The sequence below is a fragment of the Scyliorhinus canicula genome, chromosome 18 (assembly GCF_902713615.1).
Source record: "Scyliorhinus canicula chromosome 18, sScyCan1.1, whole genome shotgun sequence".
Lineage (NCBI taxonomy): Eukaryota > Metazoa > Chordata > Chondrichthyes > Carcharhiniformes > Scyliorhinidae > Scyliorhinus > Scyliorhinus canicula.
In genome coordinates this window covers 124,550,350-124,565,306 of record NC_052163.1, presented here as the reverse complement: position 1 = coordinate 124,565,306, position 14,957 = coordinate 124,550,350, and the positions used below count along the sequence as shown (strand labels likewise).

The 14,957-nt window shown below is 45.8% G+C and overlaps 1 protein-coding gene across 2 annotated transcripts in view; it reads right to left on the bottom strand.

Moving 5' to 3' along the window:
- chico overlaps window positions 1–14,957 on the bottom strand; it is a 119,813-nt gene that overhangs the window by 76,642 nt on the left and 28,214 nt on the right. For both annotated transcript variants that reach the window (XM_038777748.1, XM_038777747.1), the window contains exon 2: window positions 6,783–6,880. In XM_038777748.1, the coding sequence (XP_038633676.1) occupies window positions 6,783–6,880 (98 nt within the window). The remainder of the gene's footprint in view (window positions 1–6,782; window positions 6,881–14,957) is intronic.

Genomic DNA, 14,957 nt, shown 5'->3' with positions numbered 1-14,957 from the left:
CCAAGCCTGTGCCAATCAGGATACCCTAACTAAAAACAAACTTCTGCCCTTACTCGGTCCATATCCCTATTTCCTCCCTATTCACCCAGATGCCTCTTAACAAAACGTCGAGAAATTCGGAGGGCACGAAAAGGTGCTACATAAATGCACGATTTACATTAGAAATGCAGGGTCCAAGACGACAACAGTAATTGCTGATGTTGCCCATGAACTTAGTCTGCTTTTTTTTTTAGGAGAATCTATTCAATCCACAGCCAATTTCCTTCATCATTGATGAATGGATGGCCATCCATATATCTATTTTGAACTGTTTGTCAGTAGCTTCATGCGAATACATCTTTTCCGTTTGAATAAAAAGATTTCACACTTTTCCCAAGGGCTCAAAAATATACAAAATTCTGTGAAGGCTGAGGGCTTCACCTTTTTTGGAATAGGATTGAGAGTGTCATTACAACAGTACAAGAGGAAGCCATTCAGCCCATCAAGTCCGTGATGAAATAACAGGGGCTGACTGCCTGGGTGCAATAAAACACAAACTCAGTTTGAAAAGGTTCAGCGGATGCTTTCTTGTATTAACCTCCATATTTTTAGAGGAAGTCTATGTCTCTGAAAGTGAATCACCCAGCTCAGGGGGTTTCAACGAGAATCCTAATTTCGACCAGAAAATAAATGTCACAATGTGGGTAAGAGTGCAGTCTGTACTCAACTAGTATGCACTTGCAAAACTCTGACGTTGGATGCAATTCCGCGATTTTGCAGCACTTATTGGACAATCCAGAGTGTGCCAACAGCTACTCTTAAGATAATCAGTTGAGCTTGTAACATGGCGGCTTTTTTTTTTTTACACCTTCTATACGTGACACATTCACGGGGATCAGTTCTCTGCAAACAAAAAGGAATATGTTCAATTCTTGTTTTGAATTCCCCAGGCACTTCAGAAGCCTATGGTTTCTCCATGGCAACGTCTTAGGCTAATCAGAGTCGACTTACCAACCAAACAGCACCCTTTGCCAAATTGTTCTGACAGTTTGGAAATTTGGCATTCTTGTGTTTATCCTGAGGAGTGCACGCTGAAAAACTTTGTCAATCTGCCTCTCTTTCTCAACAATATTCAAATGCGTTCATGTAAAAACAAGCTTTACATGCCTAAAGCAAATAGATGTGCCATATATTTGAATAAATCAAGTAGTTCCATTTATATGCAAGGATCCTGTAGGCAAATCAACTTTGCCCCAATTTTCATTCTGCCGTTACACAAATTTTTTTTGCACTGCACAGCTGCATTGCTGAACTTTTTCCGGCTCCAATATCAGTTAAGTGCCTCAATCGCTGTTTGAAAAAGTGTTAAAAGGGATGATTACGGAAGCAGAGTGATTGCCCTTTTGTTACCAAGCTGGCTAATGAAATCACATTTATGAAAGCATCCTTTTAAAAAAAAAATACAATTACCTCCCATTATTTTGAGAGAGAGAGCAATTTTTAAAAAAACTTTCTTAACAAAGAGGAAAATGTAGACAATTGCTGAGTTTGGTTAACACCTGATTTTAACGCTAACAATTCACCGTCTACCGACGCACTGAAAGCAGGGCACTAGTTTATTTCAGCGACAACCAGGGTGAAAATGCTCACCACGGCCTTGGGAGACCGAGCAGTTACAATTCCAATTGGTTATTGGAAGTTAATACAGAACCTATTTTGCTCGGGTCACTAGCGAATTGGAATGAGCCTGGCTCCCAAGGCCCCACTTCCCTTTGAGTATAATCCAGGGGGAGCCTCCTGTTTGCAGGGACCTGGCCTATCCCCGTTGATGGGGACGAGTAGGGTGGCTATTTTAGGCCACATTTCACTCGGAAACTGTGAACAGTGCAGAAATAGGATTTCCTGCAATTGTGGTAATTGTTGTAAAAGCAACTGGAATTTATTTATTTTTAAAAAAGAGCCCACTGTGTATATTATCGGGTGGGGGGGGGTGGTGTGAAGGGACACAACCGCCTCTTGCGACTGTTCAGAGGTAGTGTTCCAAAGACAGGAGGACCAACAATCAAGCATTACCAACAATGCCCCAGGAGATAAAATGTTACCTCAGTGTAATAATAATCATCATAATAATAACAACAACAACATATTGTCACAAGTAGGCTTCAATTAAGTTACGGTGAAAAGCCCCACGTCGCCACATTCCTGTTCGGTGAGGCCTGTACAGGAATTGAACCCGCGCTGCTGGCCTTGTTCTGCATATTCCTAAGATACAAAGCAGCCCGCTTGATTGCTGCCCCCCCCCCCCCCTTCATTCAATCCATCCACCACCGGCGAGCAGTGGCAGCTGTGTGTACCTCCTACAAGATGCACTGAAGTTTGTGGCCGAGGGAAGGCCCGATTAACGTCCACAAAATTATGGGAGGAATAGATGGGGTGAATTGTCAGAAGTTCTCCCCCCCCCCCTCCAAGAGTGGAAGACACAATTACAAGGCGGCACAAGTTCAAGGAAAGAGGGGGAAAGTATTTCACGCAGAGGGTGGTGGGTGAGTGGAACGAGTTACCAGTGGAGGTGTTGGAGGCAGGCACGATAACAACATGCAAGATGCATCTTGACAGACACATGAACGGGCGGGGAATGGAGGGATACTGATCATTTGGGCAGTAAGTAGTAGGTCTAAATAAGGAATCTGGATCGGCGCAGGCTTGGTGGGCCGAAGGGCCTGTTCCAGTGCTGTAATGTTCTTCTTAACTCATGTGATGAATACATGAAATTGTTATACTTAATAGTTTGTATTTTTGCAGTAATATTAAAACCTTGGTTAAAATGCTTACAGACAGTACGTCAGTTAGAGCTATGATTAAAACTGAGGTACTCGAATTATTTTTGGAGATGAGGTGTAAACACCTTATTAGATTTACCTGTTTGCAGATATAGAGAGCTAAGGTAATCTAACAGTTTGAGCCTGGATAAACAAATCAAGGTACATCTTGTAACAAGAAACAAAAGAATGTTGTGTGTTGTGAGAGAAACTGATAAGAGGAGCCAAGTCTGTCTGGACAGGGTAGTGGCTTCCAAGGCTCTAAGTTGAGCAGGAGGTTTTCAGCTTGGTCCTGAAAAAAGGGTTTCTCTCTCCAAGGACTCTGCACCAAGATAAGCAAGTAAAACCTGGTTGTTATAAAGTTAATAATAATAACAGCTTATTGTCACAAGTAGGCTTCAATGAAGTTACCGTGAAAAGCCACAGTAGCCACATACCGGCACCTGTTCGGGGAGGCCGGTATGGGAATTGAACCCGTGCTGTTGCCTTGTTCTGCATTACGAGCCAGCTGTTTAGCCCACTGTGCTAAACCAGCCCCTCATATGTGGTATTTCAAAGATATGGCTTGCTTAATTGGAGTGGAGGGGCAGATTTCAGGAAGCAAGTTACAATATTGCGCCTGTTAACTGTAAAGCTATTTATTTGTTGCTAATGTGCTTAACTATAAGCTGTCTACTGGTCAGTGTTATCACTGCTGTGGTGCAATAAATATCCTCACAGCTTTACCAAATGCAAATCGTTGGGATCATTACCAAAATGGGGATTCTCATCTGGACCCAGAACACTCACCAAGGCTCCTTCGACAGCACCTTCCAAACCCATAACCACTACCATCCAGAAGGACAAAAGCAGCAGATACCTGGGAACCCCCACCACCTGGAGAAGCCCCTCCCAAGTCACTCATATCCTGACTTATCACTGTTGCTGGGGCAAAATCCTGGAACTCCCTCCCCAACAGCACAGTGGGTGTACCTACGCCGCAGGGACTGCAGCGGTTCAAGAAGGCAACTCATCACCACCATATAATACTGGATAAAAGGAAATTACTGCGGATGCTGGAATTCGAAACGCAAGAGAAAATGCTGGAAAATCTCAGCAGGTCTGGCAGCATCTGCAGAGAGAGAAAAGAGCTAATGTTTCGAGTCCAATGACTCTTTGTCAAAGCTTTGACAAAGAGTCATCGGACTCGAAACGTTAGCTCTTTTCTCTCCCTACAGATGCTGCCAGACCTACTGAGATTTTCCAGCATCTTCTCTTTCAACTCATCACCACCTTCTCAAAGGCAACTGCTAGCCAGCGATGCCCACATCCCGTAAAATGGATTTTAAAAAGTAAATCAATGCACATCTAGAAACCCAGGACGTGGTTGAAGAAGAGATATCCCTTAGCTACAAGGAATCTGAACTATATCATGCATTATAAAGCTGCAAGAGCAAAACGGTACACTGATAAAGGCGCAATTATGAATGCGATCTACAGTCAATCTGGCATATCAAATCACGTCCGTCAGAAAAATCCAGTCTTTGGGACCAGAAAATGCACTCCGAGAACACCCAAGAAAGTGCAGAAGAATTCTTAATACTCCGAGAAACTCCGATTCCATCTGTCAATATAAAAGTCATTTGACTTGAATGGGCCTTACTGAAGTAAAGGCCTTTAACAGCTCTACAGGCCATACCCCATCAACATTTCTTCCTTCACCTTTGTTTATCTTCAGCTTTCCGGAAGATCTGCAGGAATTATTACAAATTTCCATAGTCCACATCACAGCAACACTAGAATGCACAAGATCAGCAAATAAAAAAGGCGTCGAGTGCACGTCTACATCAAGTAAACTCTCATCAGCCTCAGCACTTTGGGTTTTCAGGATTGAAACATCTTGGGGGGGGGGGGTTTTTGGGCCCCAGTTACCCTTTTCTTCAACAATGCTCCGAGATGTGGCCAACGCAGCTGTCGTTTCTCAGCAGCCCGAGAAGCTGGTGGGCCTCTTTTATGAACTTTTAGGCAACATTGTCTTTTATGGCAGAATGGTTTGATTGGGCACTTGACAGGGCGCTAAAGCGCAACCAGGGCATAGGACTGGAGTCACGTGTAGTCCAGATTAGGTAGAGTTGACAGGCTCCTGTCCTTCAAGATCAAGGCAATTAAAATTCAACTGGCACCATAACCACTGTACAACCATCCCCAGATACATGTACAACAACATAGGAACTGGGGTAGGCCATTCAGCCCATCACACATGCTGTGCCATTCGATACGAACATGGATGATCATCCATTTCAATGCCTCCCCCACACACTATCCCCATATCCTTTTCGCATTTGCTTTAGATGTACTCGATGATCGAGTCTCCGCAGCTCTCTCAGATAGAGAATTCCCAAGGTTCACAACCCTCTGCTGTAAAAATAATTTCTCCTCACCTCAGTCCGAAGTGACTTTCCCTTTCTTGCACTCCCCTCTGTGGCAATAATATTCTTGCTGAGGTAAGGGGGCTAAATCTGGACCAACACTACCCCAGGTGCGGTTTAACCAACCTTCTATACAATTCAAGCAAGGTTTTGCTACTGTTTTTTCTCTCAAAACCTGTTGGGATAAAGCCTTCTTAATCGTTTGCTTCACCTGCACGTTAGTTTTCAGTGACTTATCGACGAGGATATCAGGTCCCTTTGTATATCTACACTTGTGAGTCTCTGGCCATTTGAAAATACCTGCACATCTATTCGTCCCACCAAAGTGGATAACACCACATTTCCACGTTATTTTCCATCTGTCATGCTCTGGCCCACTCAGTCCAAATCCCCTTGAAAATGATTTGGGTACCTTCCTCACAACACACATTCCCAGTTATCTTTGTATCACCCGCAGACTTGGACATGTAATATTTGGCCCCACAACAGACCTCAGTGCCCCCCATGATTTGAAAGCACTACTGTTGGTAGCTCTTTCTCCCCCCCCCAGTCAGAAGGCTGAGAGTTCAGGCCCTACTCCAAACATGGGCTTATACTCCAAGCTCACTGTAGGAAATATGCAAACGGTTGGGACAGGATATTGAACCAATGTGCCCTCTCAGGAGGGTGTAAAAAAAAACTCCATGGCACCATTTCAAGAAGAGTTGGAAGGTTTGCTGGTGATCTGGCCAATACCTATCCCTCAGGAATATCGCTAAAACAAATTCTCTGGTCATTTTGCTCATCGTGTGAATTGACGACCCACAGTCTCCTACATTAATTACAGCAGTGCCAACACTTTAAAAGTAATTAAAAGGCTGCGAAAGATTTTGGAACGTCTAGAAGACATGAACGCCGTTTTGTTATATACAAGACGGTTCAGCAAAAGGTTCATTGGATAGGTTCCTGGGTGAGAGTGTTGTCCTACACAGAGACACCAAGTGAACTGGGCCTACATTACTCGGAGTTTAGAAGAAGGAGGGGTGATCTCTGGAGGGGCCTTACAGGGCAGACACAGAGGTTGTTTCCTCTGATTAGGGAAATTGGAACATGGGGCACTGCCTCAGAATAAAGGACGGATCATTTAGGACTGAGATGAGGAGAAATCTCTTCACTCAAAGGGTTGTGGATGATGGTCTTCAAGGCCAATATTGATACATTGTTGGTGTCTCATGGAATCAGGGGTGGGAAAGTGGAATTGAGTTACAATCACATTGAATGGGAGCAGCAGGCTCGAGGGGCCGAATGGCCTATTCCTGTACCCAATTCTTCAAGTTGGTTCTCGCTGCCTCCTCAATTTGACAGCACGTCTTGGCGTGACTGGTCGGACGCAGCTGCCTGCTCCCAACAGCAGTTGCAACATAAGTTATGACTCAAAAGAGTGTCGTTGGGTTTCAAGCATCAATATAAAATTATTGGCATCTTAATGTGCACTCGAGCTTAGCTGGAATAAATTGCATCTTTCACCTTTCAGTGAAGTCATTTATTATCCTAAAGTGAAATGGTTTCCAGTATATGAAAGAAAAATCTCATTTACCTGTGATACTGTGCTTGCAAAAACTGAAACTCATCTTTGATTCGATCACAGGAGTCCGAGGTAGTAAACTTCAACTGTTGTGCTGACTGTGATGGAGCCTTTGAAAGGGGGGGGGAAAAAAAACGAGCAAGTTAATGAAGAGACAAAAGAACCTGCGATACAATTAGTCGCGCTAACCTGCAAGTGCAGAGCGCAATCACATGTCTGTTAAGGACAATTTATTTACGGGTTATGAAATATCGTTAAGAAAAGAAACACAGGGCAGACTGCTGCGAAGACTTGTTGATGAAACCATAAGACGCGGGAGCAGAGGCAGGCCATTCGGCCCATCGAGTCTGCTCCGCCATTCAATGAGATTATGATCGGTTATGATGGTCGCTTGATTTGAGCTTTGAAGGGAGGTTTTGTGGATAACAGATACTTCGTTAACACGGTTGACAAACGTATCTGCTTTTCTTCAGTCTCTGTACACAAGAATATAAGAAATAGGCAGAGTAGGCCATTCGGCCCATCGAGCCTATGCCACCATTCAATACAATCATGGTGGATCTTGGGTTTCAACTCCCCTTTCCCATCTACTCCCTTCAGTCCCTGAGTCACCACAAATGTATCAATTTCAGCCTTAAATATATTCACTATCACTAAACCACGGCATAGAGAATTCCAAAGGTTCACAATCCTTTGAGCGAAGTAACTTCTCCTCATCAGAGTGCTAAATAATCTGTCCCTTATATTGGAACTGCAGCATCTTGATCTGGATTTTCCAGGCAGAAGTAACTTTCCTGACAAGTCCCTTCATTACCTTGATTGTTTCAATGACACTTGGAATATTGCGCACAATTCTGGTCGCCACACTACCAGAAGGATGTGGAGGCTTTGGAGAGGGTGCAGAGGAGGTTTCCCAGGATGTTGCCTGGTCTGGAGGGTGTTAGCTATGTGGAGGAGCGGAATAGACTCGGACTGTTTTCATTAGAAAGACAGAGGTTGAGGGGTGACCTGATAGAGATCTACAAGATTATGAGGGGCATGGACAGAGTGGATGGGCAGGCACTCTTTCCCACGGTGGAAGGGTCAGTCACCAGGGGGCAGAGGTTGACGGTCTGTGGGGAAAAATTGAGAGCAGATGTGTGAGGCAGGATTTTTACGCAAGGGTGGTGAGTGCCTGGAACACGTTGCCAGAGGAGGCTGTGGAAGCAGATACATTAACAGCATTCAAAAGGCATCTCGACAGACACATGGATAGGATGGGTATAGAGGGATACGGCACAAGGAAATGCTGAGGGTTTTGGCAAAGGTTGGTATCATGGCCTGGAGGGCCGATTGCCACATAAGTTATGTGCTGTATTGTTCTATGTTTTTTGACATCACCTCTCAAGATTCTCCTAAACTATGGACCCAATTTACCGAGCTGGTCATCACAGAACAGTTCGCTCATCACAATGCAATTGCGAGGCCATTCACCCTCATCCTCCCATCTAACCCTTTTTCTTCCCTTCTTTATACCGTCAGCTTCCCCCCCCCCACCCCCCCCCCCGTCTTCTGCTACCCCAAAGACTTCGACTAGTTGCTATATTTGGATGGACAGGAGCCAGTCATTCTCCATTTGTGACCAATCTTACCACACGAGTCGACAGTGTGGCTGTCGACATTGACAGTCGACAATGAAGGCAAGTTGTTCAATTTGCAAAGGGAGAACCGATCCCAGTCGCCACTTCTAGCAAAGATAGTAATTCAACAGCAATCAGAAATGGGTAAACCTGGCTCATTTTCCTCCCCTGCACATAAAGAGATACCAAGGGAAACTGCAGTGTCTTCAGTTGTTGCAATGTGTTTAGGTTCAAAACGTCTCCAGATACCTTCCCGTAATGAAGAACACCCTGAAGTACAATAACATTGTTTTTCTTTTTTTTCACCGCTCTTCATGGACTAGCAAAGCCATTGGGAGCTTCAAATGTTGTCTCCTAATTGGGACAGAACAGTAAACAGTGCCACAGAGAGACGCAGCAACTGTGCGCAAAGCTCTCAATTAGGAAAAAAAACGATTTGCTATTGCACTGAAAAACACCACTGCCAAATTCAGGTCCGCGCTCACAACAAGAGACATAGGGTGGGATTTTCCATACCCGTCCCACCAGCAGCATCTTCCAGTCCTCCCAAAGGTACCCCCCCCCCCCCCCCCCCCCCCCCACCCCACCACCCCGGCGGGGCAGGTGAGCCACACCAAACACAGCAAACATCGGTACGGGCCAGAAGGTCACGCTGCCGGCGAATGTTGAGCCGGATGGGCTGCCGGGAATTTGCTGTGACGGGCTGGAAAACCTGGGCCACAGTTTTTCCAATATTTTGCCTGGTTCATAGAATCATATTTACAGTGCAGAAGGAGGCCATTCAGCCCATCAAGTCTGCACCGGCCCTTGGAACGAGCACCACTACTTAAGCCCCACCCTCCACCCTATCCCTCTTTATCCCCGTAACCCAGTAACCCCACCTAACCTTTTTGGACACTAAAGGCAATTTATCATGACCTAACCTGCACATCTCTGGGAGGAAACCCACGCAGACATGGGGAGAACGTGCAGATTCCACACAGACAGTGACCCAAGCCGGGAATCGAACCTGGGACCCTGGAGCTGTGAAGCAACTGTGCTAACCACTATGCTACCGTGCTGCATTGCTGGGACAAAGGCAAATGGTCTCGTCGCCAGGTTTCTTGTCAAACAAACAGAGGAACATCCTCCCTCCCCTCTAGTTCAGAGCGTGCTGATGCACCCCCAGACCATAGCCACCCATGTTTCACATGGACACCTCAATGATTTTGGGAAGGGGACTGCTGCGTGTTTGCCGGGATCGAGGTCCTCGCAGCAGCATCTTGCCGAACAAACACAGCCCACAAAAACGCTCGTTATTGGTCACAGGGAATTGGCATCGGCAATGAATAAGCCAGTCCAGAATTCAAACATTTAAACTCCAATCCGCGTGTTTAAGTTCACTGCTTTGGACTTGGTACGAACGTTAACTTCAGAAAATAGTGAACGCGAACAGGCGCCGGAATGTGGCGACTCTTTTCACAGTAACTTTATTGAAGCCTACTTGTGACAATAAGCGATTATTATTATTATTATTAATATTAAACGACAGTCAGAGCTGGTCTCGCCACAGCCCAAGTCAGCTTTCACTCCCAGAGGCTGGAAAGGCAATGCAGCTCAGTGAAGCGTAAATGTAGAAAACAATCAGCAACAAGCGAAGGAGATGAACTAGTGTTTAAGCATCATGCGAACTTTGCAAACCCAACAGGGTGGCCTTCCCGAACCGAAGTCCACAATAATGCAGTCAGCCATTTTTAAGTAAGCATATATCATAGAATTTTCAGTGCAGAAGGAGGCCATTCGGCCCATCGAGTCTGCACCGGCCCTTGGAAATTGCACCCCACTTAAGCCCACACCCGCAACCCCACCGAACCTTTTTTGAACACAGAGGGCAATTGAGCACGGCCAATCCACCTAACCCGCACATCTTTGTACTGTGGGAGGAAACCGGAGCACCCGGAGGAAACCCACGCACACACGGGGAGAACGTGCAGACTCCGCACAGACAGTGACCCAAGCCGGGAATCGAACCTGGGACCCTGGAGCTGTGAAGCAACTGTGCTACCATGCTGCCCATATAAAAAAGTAGCTTCTAAAAAGAAGCTCTCGAGCATTTGGTCAGTCTGCCAACAAATCCTTGGCTATCCCCCATGCCCGGAACACAATTTAAATATCAATGTCCTATGCATTATTAAAAAGCACCTCTATTCAAGCTACATAGTAATGGCTCCTGTATGGGAAAACAATTTCAACACTGGAATAAATATGGCCTCTAGCTGCTTCAAACAAGAGATGATGTGTTCATCGCTTCAATGCAGAGCCTGCATGGTCTCACATAGACAGCGGCAGGATGAGAGAGCTGTGCTTTCATGTGTGCAGGTCCGTCACCTTTCCCTTCCCCGAAGCAACGTCAGGTACAAATGCAATTCATTGGAATGATGGAAATAGATGCTGTAGATTAGAAATTGCAGAAGCATTTTCCTCCAGCAAGATTTCTGGAGCGTTCAAATTTTGTTTTCTAAAACTTCACCCTCCCTCTCTTTTTGACCCTTTTCTTCCCCTTTGTGCTCTCCGATTCGGAGGGCAAACCGAGTTCACCCTTAAAGTGCTCAGAACGTGGGCTGCATTAACCACAGGGAGGAATCGAGCAGGTTAAGAGTGAATTTGCCTTTGCAGTCAAATTGCCCAAACTCGGATCTTGCCTGGGGTTTGAGCTAATGCAAAGCTTTTCTATAAACAATCTCCAAAAGCATTAAATTGGCTGTTTTAAAGGCACCCAGCTGAATACATGCGCTCGGAGGGCATCTGGGCCAAGAATGAGCACAGATCCAGTCACTAAAACCCAGCACATTGCACAATAGGAACTGGCCTGCAGCTTGGGTGAGCCCATTCCATCTCGGCAGTAACGTTCCGCCTTGTCCCACTGCTGCCTGGTTCAAAACAGTACCAACCATCTTGAAAATCTCTGCAGTCACCACCATGTACATTAATTAACACCTCAGTATCCAGAGGGAGTAAATGTAAAAGGATTGTCCCAATCCCAGAAACATTTCCCATCTTTCTTCCACCTCCTGTTCAGGGTTTTCAACGCTTGGCAGGTTTATTCCCGAAGGTTATGTCATACGGCCCACCCCTCCCAACCAGCAGTCGAACATGCATCTCATCCGCAAACAGAACAGGCTTTCAAATTAAAAGAAATTGGTTATAGGAGATGAATAGGACCAGCCATCCACGTACCCCCAAGAGACTGCTCCACCATATAGAGCAAGATCAAGGTTGATCTGACCTTGGCCTCAACTCCACTTTCCTGCCTGATCTCGATAATCCTCAACTTTCCTACAGTTCAAGCATACATCTTTCTCGATGTATTGACTAACTCAGCAACCATAGCCCCTGCAATGGAGAATTTCGAAGATGCCCCCGGCCTCACAAGAAATTCCTCCACATCGCCGTCATAAATGGGTGACCCCAGGGCGGCACGGTGGCACAGTGTGAGCACTGCTGCCTCACGGTACCGAGGACCCGGGTTCGATCCCGGTCCACTGTCCGCATGGGGTTTGCACATTCTCCCCGTGCCTGCGTGGGTTTCACCCCCACAACCCAAAGATGTGCAGAGTAGGTGGATTGGCCACACTAAATTGCACCTTAATTGGAAAAAAAATAATTTTAAAAATTACAGTACCGTTAATTTATAAAATTAAAATAAATGGGTGACCCCCTAAACATTAATACCCACGGCTTTCCCCCTCTTGCGGTGTCTTTGAACCCTGGAGGCTCCAAGGAAATTCTGAATGTTGGACAAGTTGCCCTGACGTGGACCCCCTGCTTGATCAGCTTGACCACACTTGTGCATTTATGTTGATTTCCCCCATTGGTTTATTTCATACAGTGGCCGATGAGGTCACTGGAGGAGGTGCCTGGGAGGTGCCACTATATCCGACAGTGCAAAAACGTTGAATTAGTTTAAGAGGAGACAAGTTATTAACCTCAGAATGTTTCAGTCATCAGGTTAAGTCAATGTTACACGTGTGCTGATTGTGCGGCCTTGCATGGCTTAGCTCATTAATGTCTTGCAGCTCGTCCTTCTGCACAATGCTGCCAGCTCTCGCTGTCCATCCAAATAAAAACACAAAAGCAGAGTGTGGGAAAGGCCTGTCGAAAAGCTCAAAATGGGACATTTTATAGACATCGCCCAGATGAGAGAGTTTGTTCGACTGCCGCGCTCAGGTGGCACGTTCGGGGGGCTTCCTCCAATTTGTTTCCTTATTTTATTCACAGTGACTCTGAACTTGTAGCTCAAACAGTCGAGTGTGCAGTTTCTTCTTTAAGAAAAAACAAATTTGCCACTGTTGGCAAAGAGCAACTCTTAATTCAGTTCCCAATGACAAGCAGAGCGTGACACTACTCCTGGCTGTAAGTGACCCGCATATAAGCAGAGAATATTCACTAGTGTGCATCTTTTAGTTTGCTGCATCGGTCCAATTGTAAGAAAAGAACGGCTGCAAGATTATGGGTAGCATTGCCATGGTTACCAGACCACAAGAGTGTGTTACAAATCACATGAGCGCAACACAGCTACTTAGGATAAGCTTCAAGTAGCAACTAAGAGTTGATCGTCTTACACAGGTCTATATTGGTGAAGGATTGCTGGCGCAGATCAACCTCTTTAATGCTTCTCTCAGGCCTGTCTGCATTATTGCCGTTTGTAGCTCCAGGAAACATTGCACCACATTCCAGCCAAAGCATCAATTTAGATTTCAACACCACTCCTCGCAGAGGACGCCATTTCACAAGAGCTTCACTGGATAGAGTGCAGAGGAGAAGGGACCGCCAAGCAATTGAGCAAAATAGATTGGCCAGGAGCAGGCTCAACGTAGCGGGCTTTTTAAAAAGGAGTCTTTTGAAGATGGGGAAGGGGAAAAGAAAGGGTGGCACGGTGGTAATGCTCCTGGACCAATAATCCAGAGGCCCACTCAAATACAAATTCAATTTGCACCACATCTGCTAGAGGACAGTCTAATTAATAATAATCAGGGATCACACCAAAACCCATCTGGTTCACTAACCTTCTTTAGGGGAGGAGATCTGCAATGTTTATCCCGTAAGAGCCCTTCCTGTTTTATCGCCTTTGTTCCCATTTTTTTTTACTTTATTATTTTTGGTCTGTGGACGCATAATAAAATGCACTTTTAAACAGAGAACTGCTCGTCAGGACAGTGTGTCCCTAGGTTGTGTATTTTGGAGAGGAGGAACCAGACTCGTCGGCACAGAGTGAAACTTGAGAACTGGTTTTGACGGAAGTGAGTTCAATTGGCTAACTGGCAACCAATGGATTGCAGGGACCGTGTTCTGCCTGACAACCGTCAGCGATTGGTTCCGGTCAGGTGGGGGAGGGGGGGTTCGGACAGAAGCTGTCGGTAGCCTCTGGGCCTTCGAAGGAAGAGGAGCTGTGTGTCTCCCTCCCTCTGCTGCCCGTTATCTGCTGTCTCTTCGTGAAGATTGTTGCAAGCTGAAGTCCAACTGAAGAGCTAACCTTGAGAAAGAAACGAACTGGAAGACATCCACCTGAATCAAAGATCCTTACCTTTTTGTTTTATGAGCCTCTTGACTATCCTTTTCCCTGTGTTGTGTGTGTGTTGTGTGCGTGTGAGAGAGAGTGAGCGAGCGTGACTGTGTGAGGGTGAGCAAGAATGGGGTTTGGGAATCAGATAGTAGATCGCCAGTTGTTTTTTTGGCCTATTTAATTATAACCACTGTTTAATAAAGGAGGATTATTTTGTTTTTAAATGTGCAAAGTTGGTGACTGGCCAATTTAACTCAACCAAAACCACAAATAGGAATATAAAATCAAATTCCACCCGTGTTGCGACTCTGGGTCAAGTAGGGCTAGAACTGACCATGAATGACTGACCGAGGGTGTCACAACAATCTGGCCTGGCCTCTGTGGCTCCAAATCCACTGGAATGTTTTGATTATTAACGGCCCTTCGAAGCTCCGAACCTATTTTGCAAAATGTCACTGTGGGTCCAGTGCTGCTGATGTCCTGCTCAGCAGTCAGTTTATTTTGCCCGTGCCCACATTCTCATGTCGGCAGATAGCTACTCTACATAGATTTTAACGCTGCAGATCATTCTCCTTCCCATCTCCCATCACACATATTGTTGTCTATTAGCAGCACGTTTAACTTTTGTTAATTTGTCTTCATAACTATTGATTAAGACATTGAGACTGAAGTATGCACATTATCGAGATAATGCACGGGCAGCACAGTAGCATAGTGGATAGCACAATTACTTCACAGCGCCAGGGTTCCAGGTTTGATTCCCGGTTTGGGTCACTGTGCGGAGTCTGCACGTTCTCCCTGTGTCTGCGTGGGTTTCCTCCGGGTACTCCGGTTTCCTCCCACAGTCCAAAGATGTGCAGGTTAGGTGGACTGCTAAATTGCCCTTAAGTGTCCAAAATTGCCCTTGGTGTTGGGTGGGGTTACTGGGTTATGGGGATAGGGTGGAGGTGTGGGGTTGGGAAGAGCCGGTGCAGACTCGATGGGCCGAATGGCCTCCTTCTACACTGTAATTTCTATAATCAACAT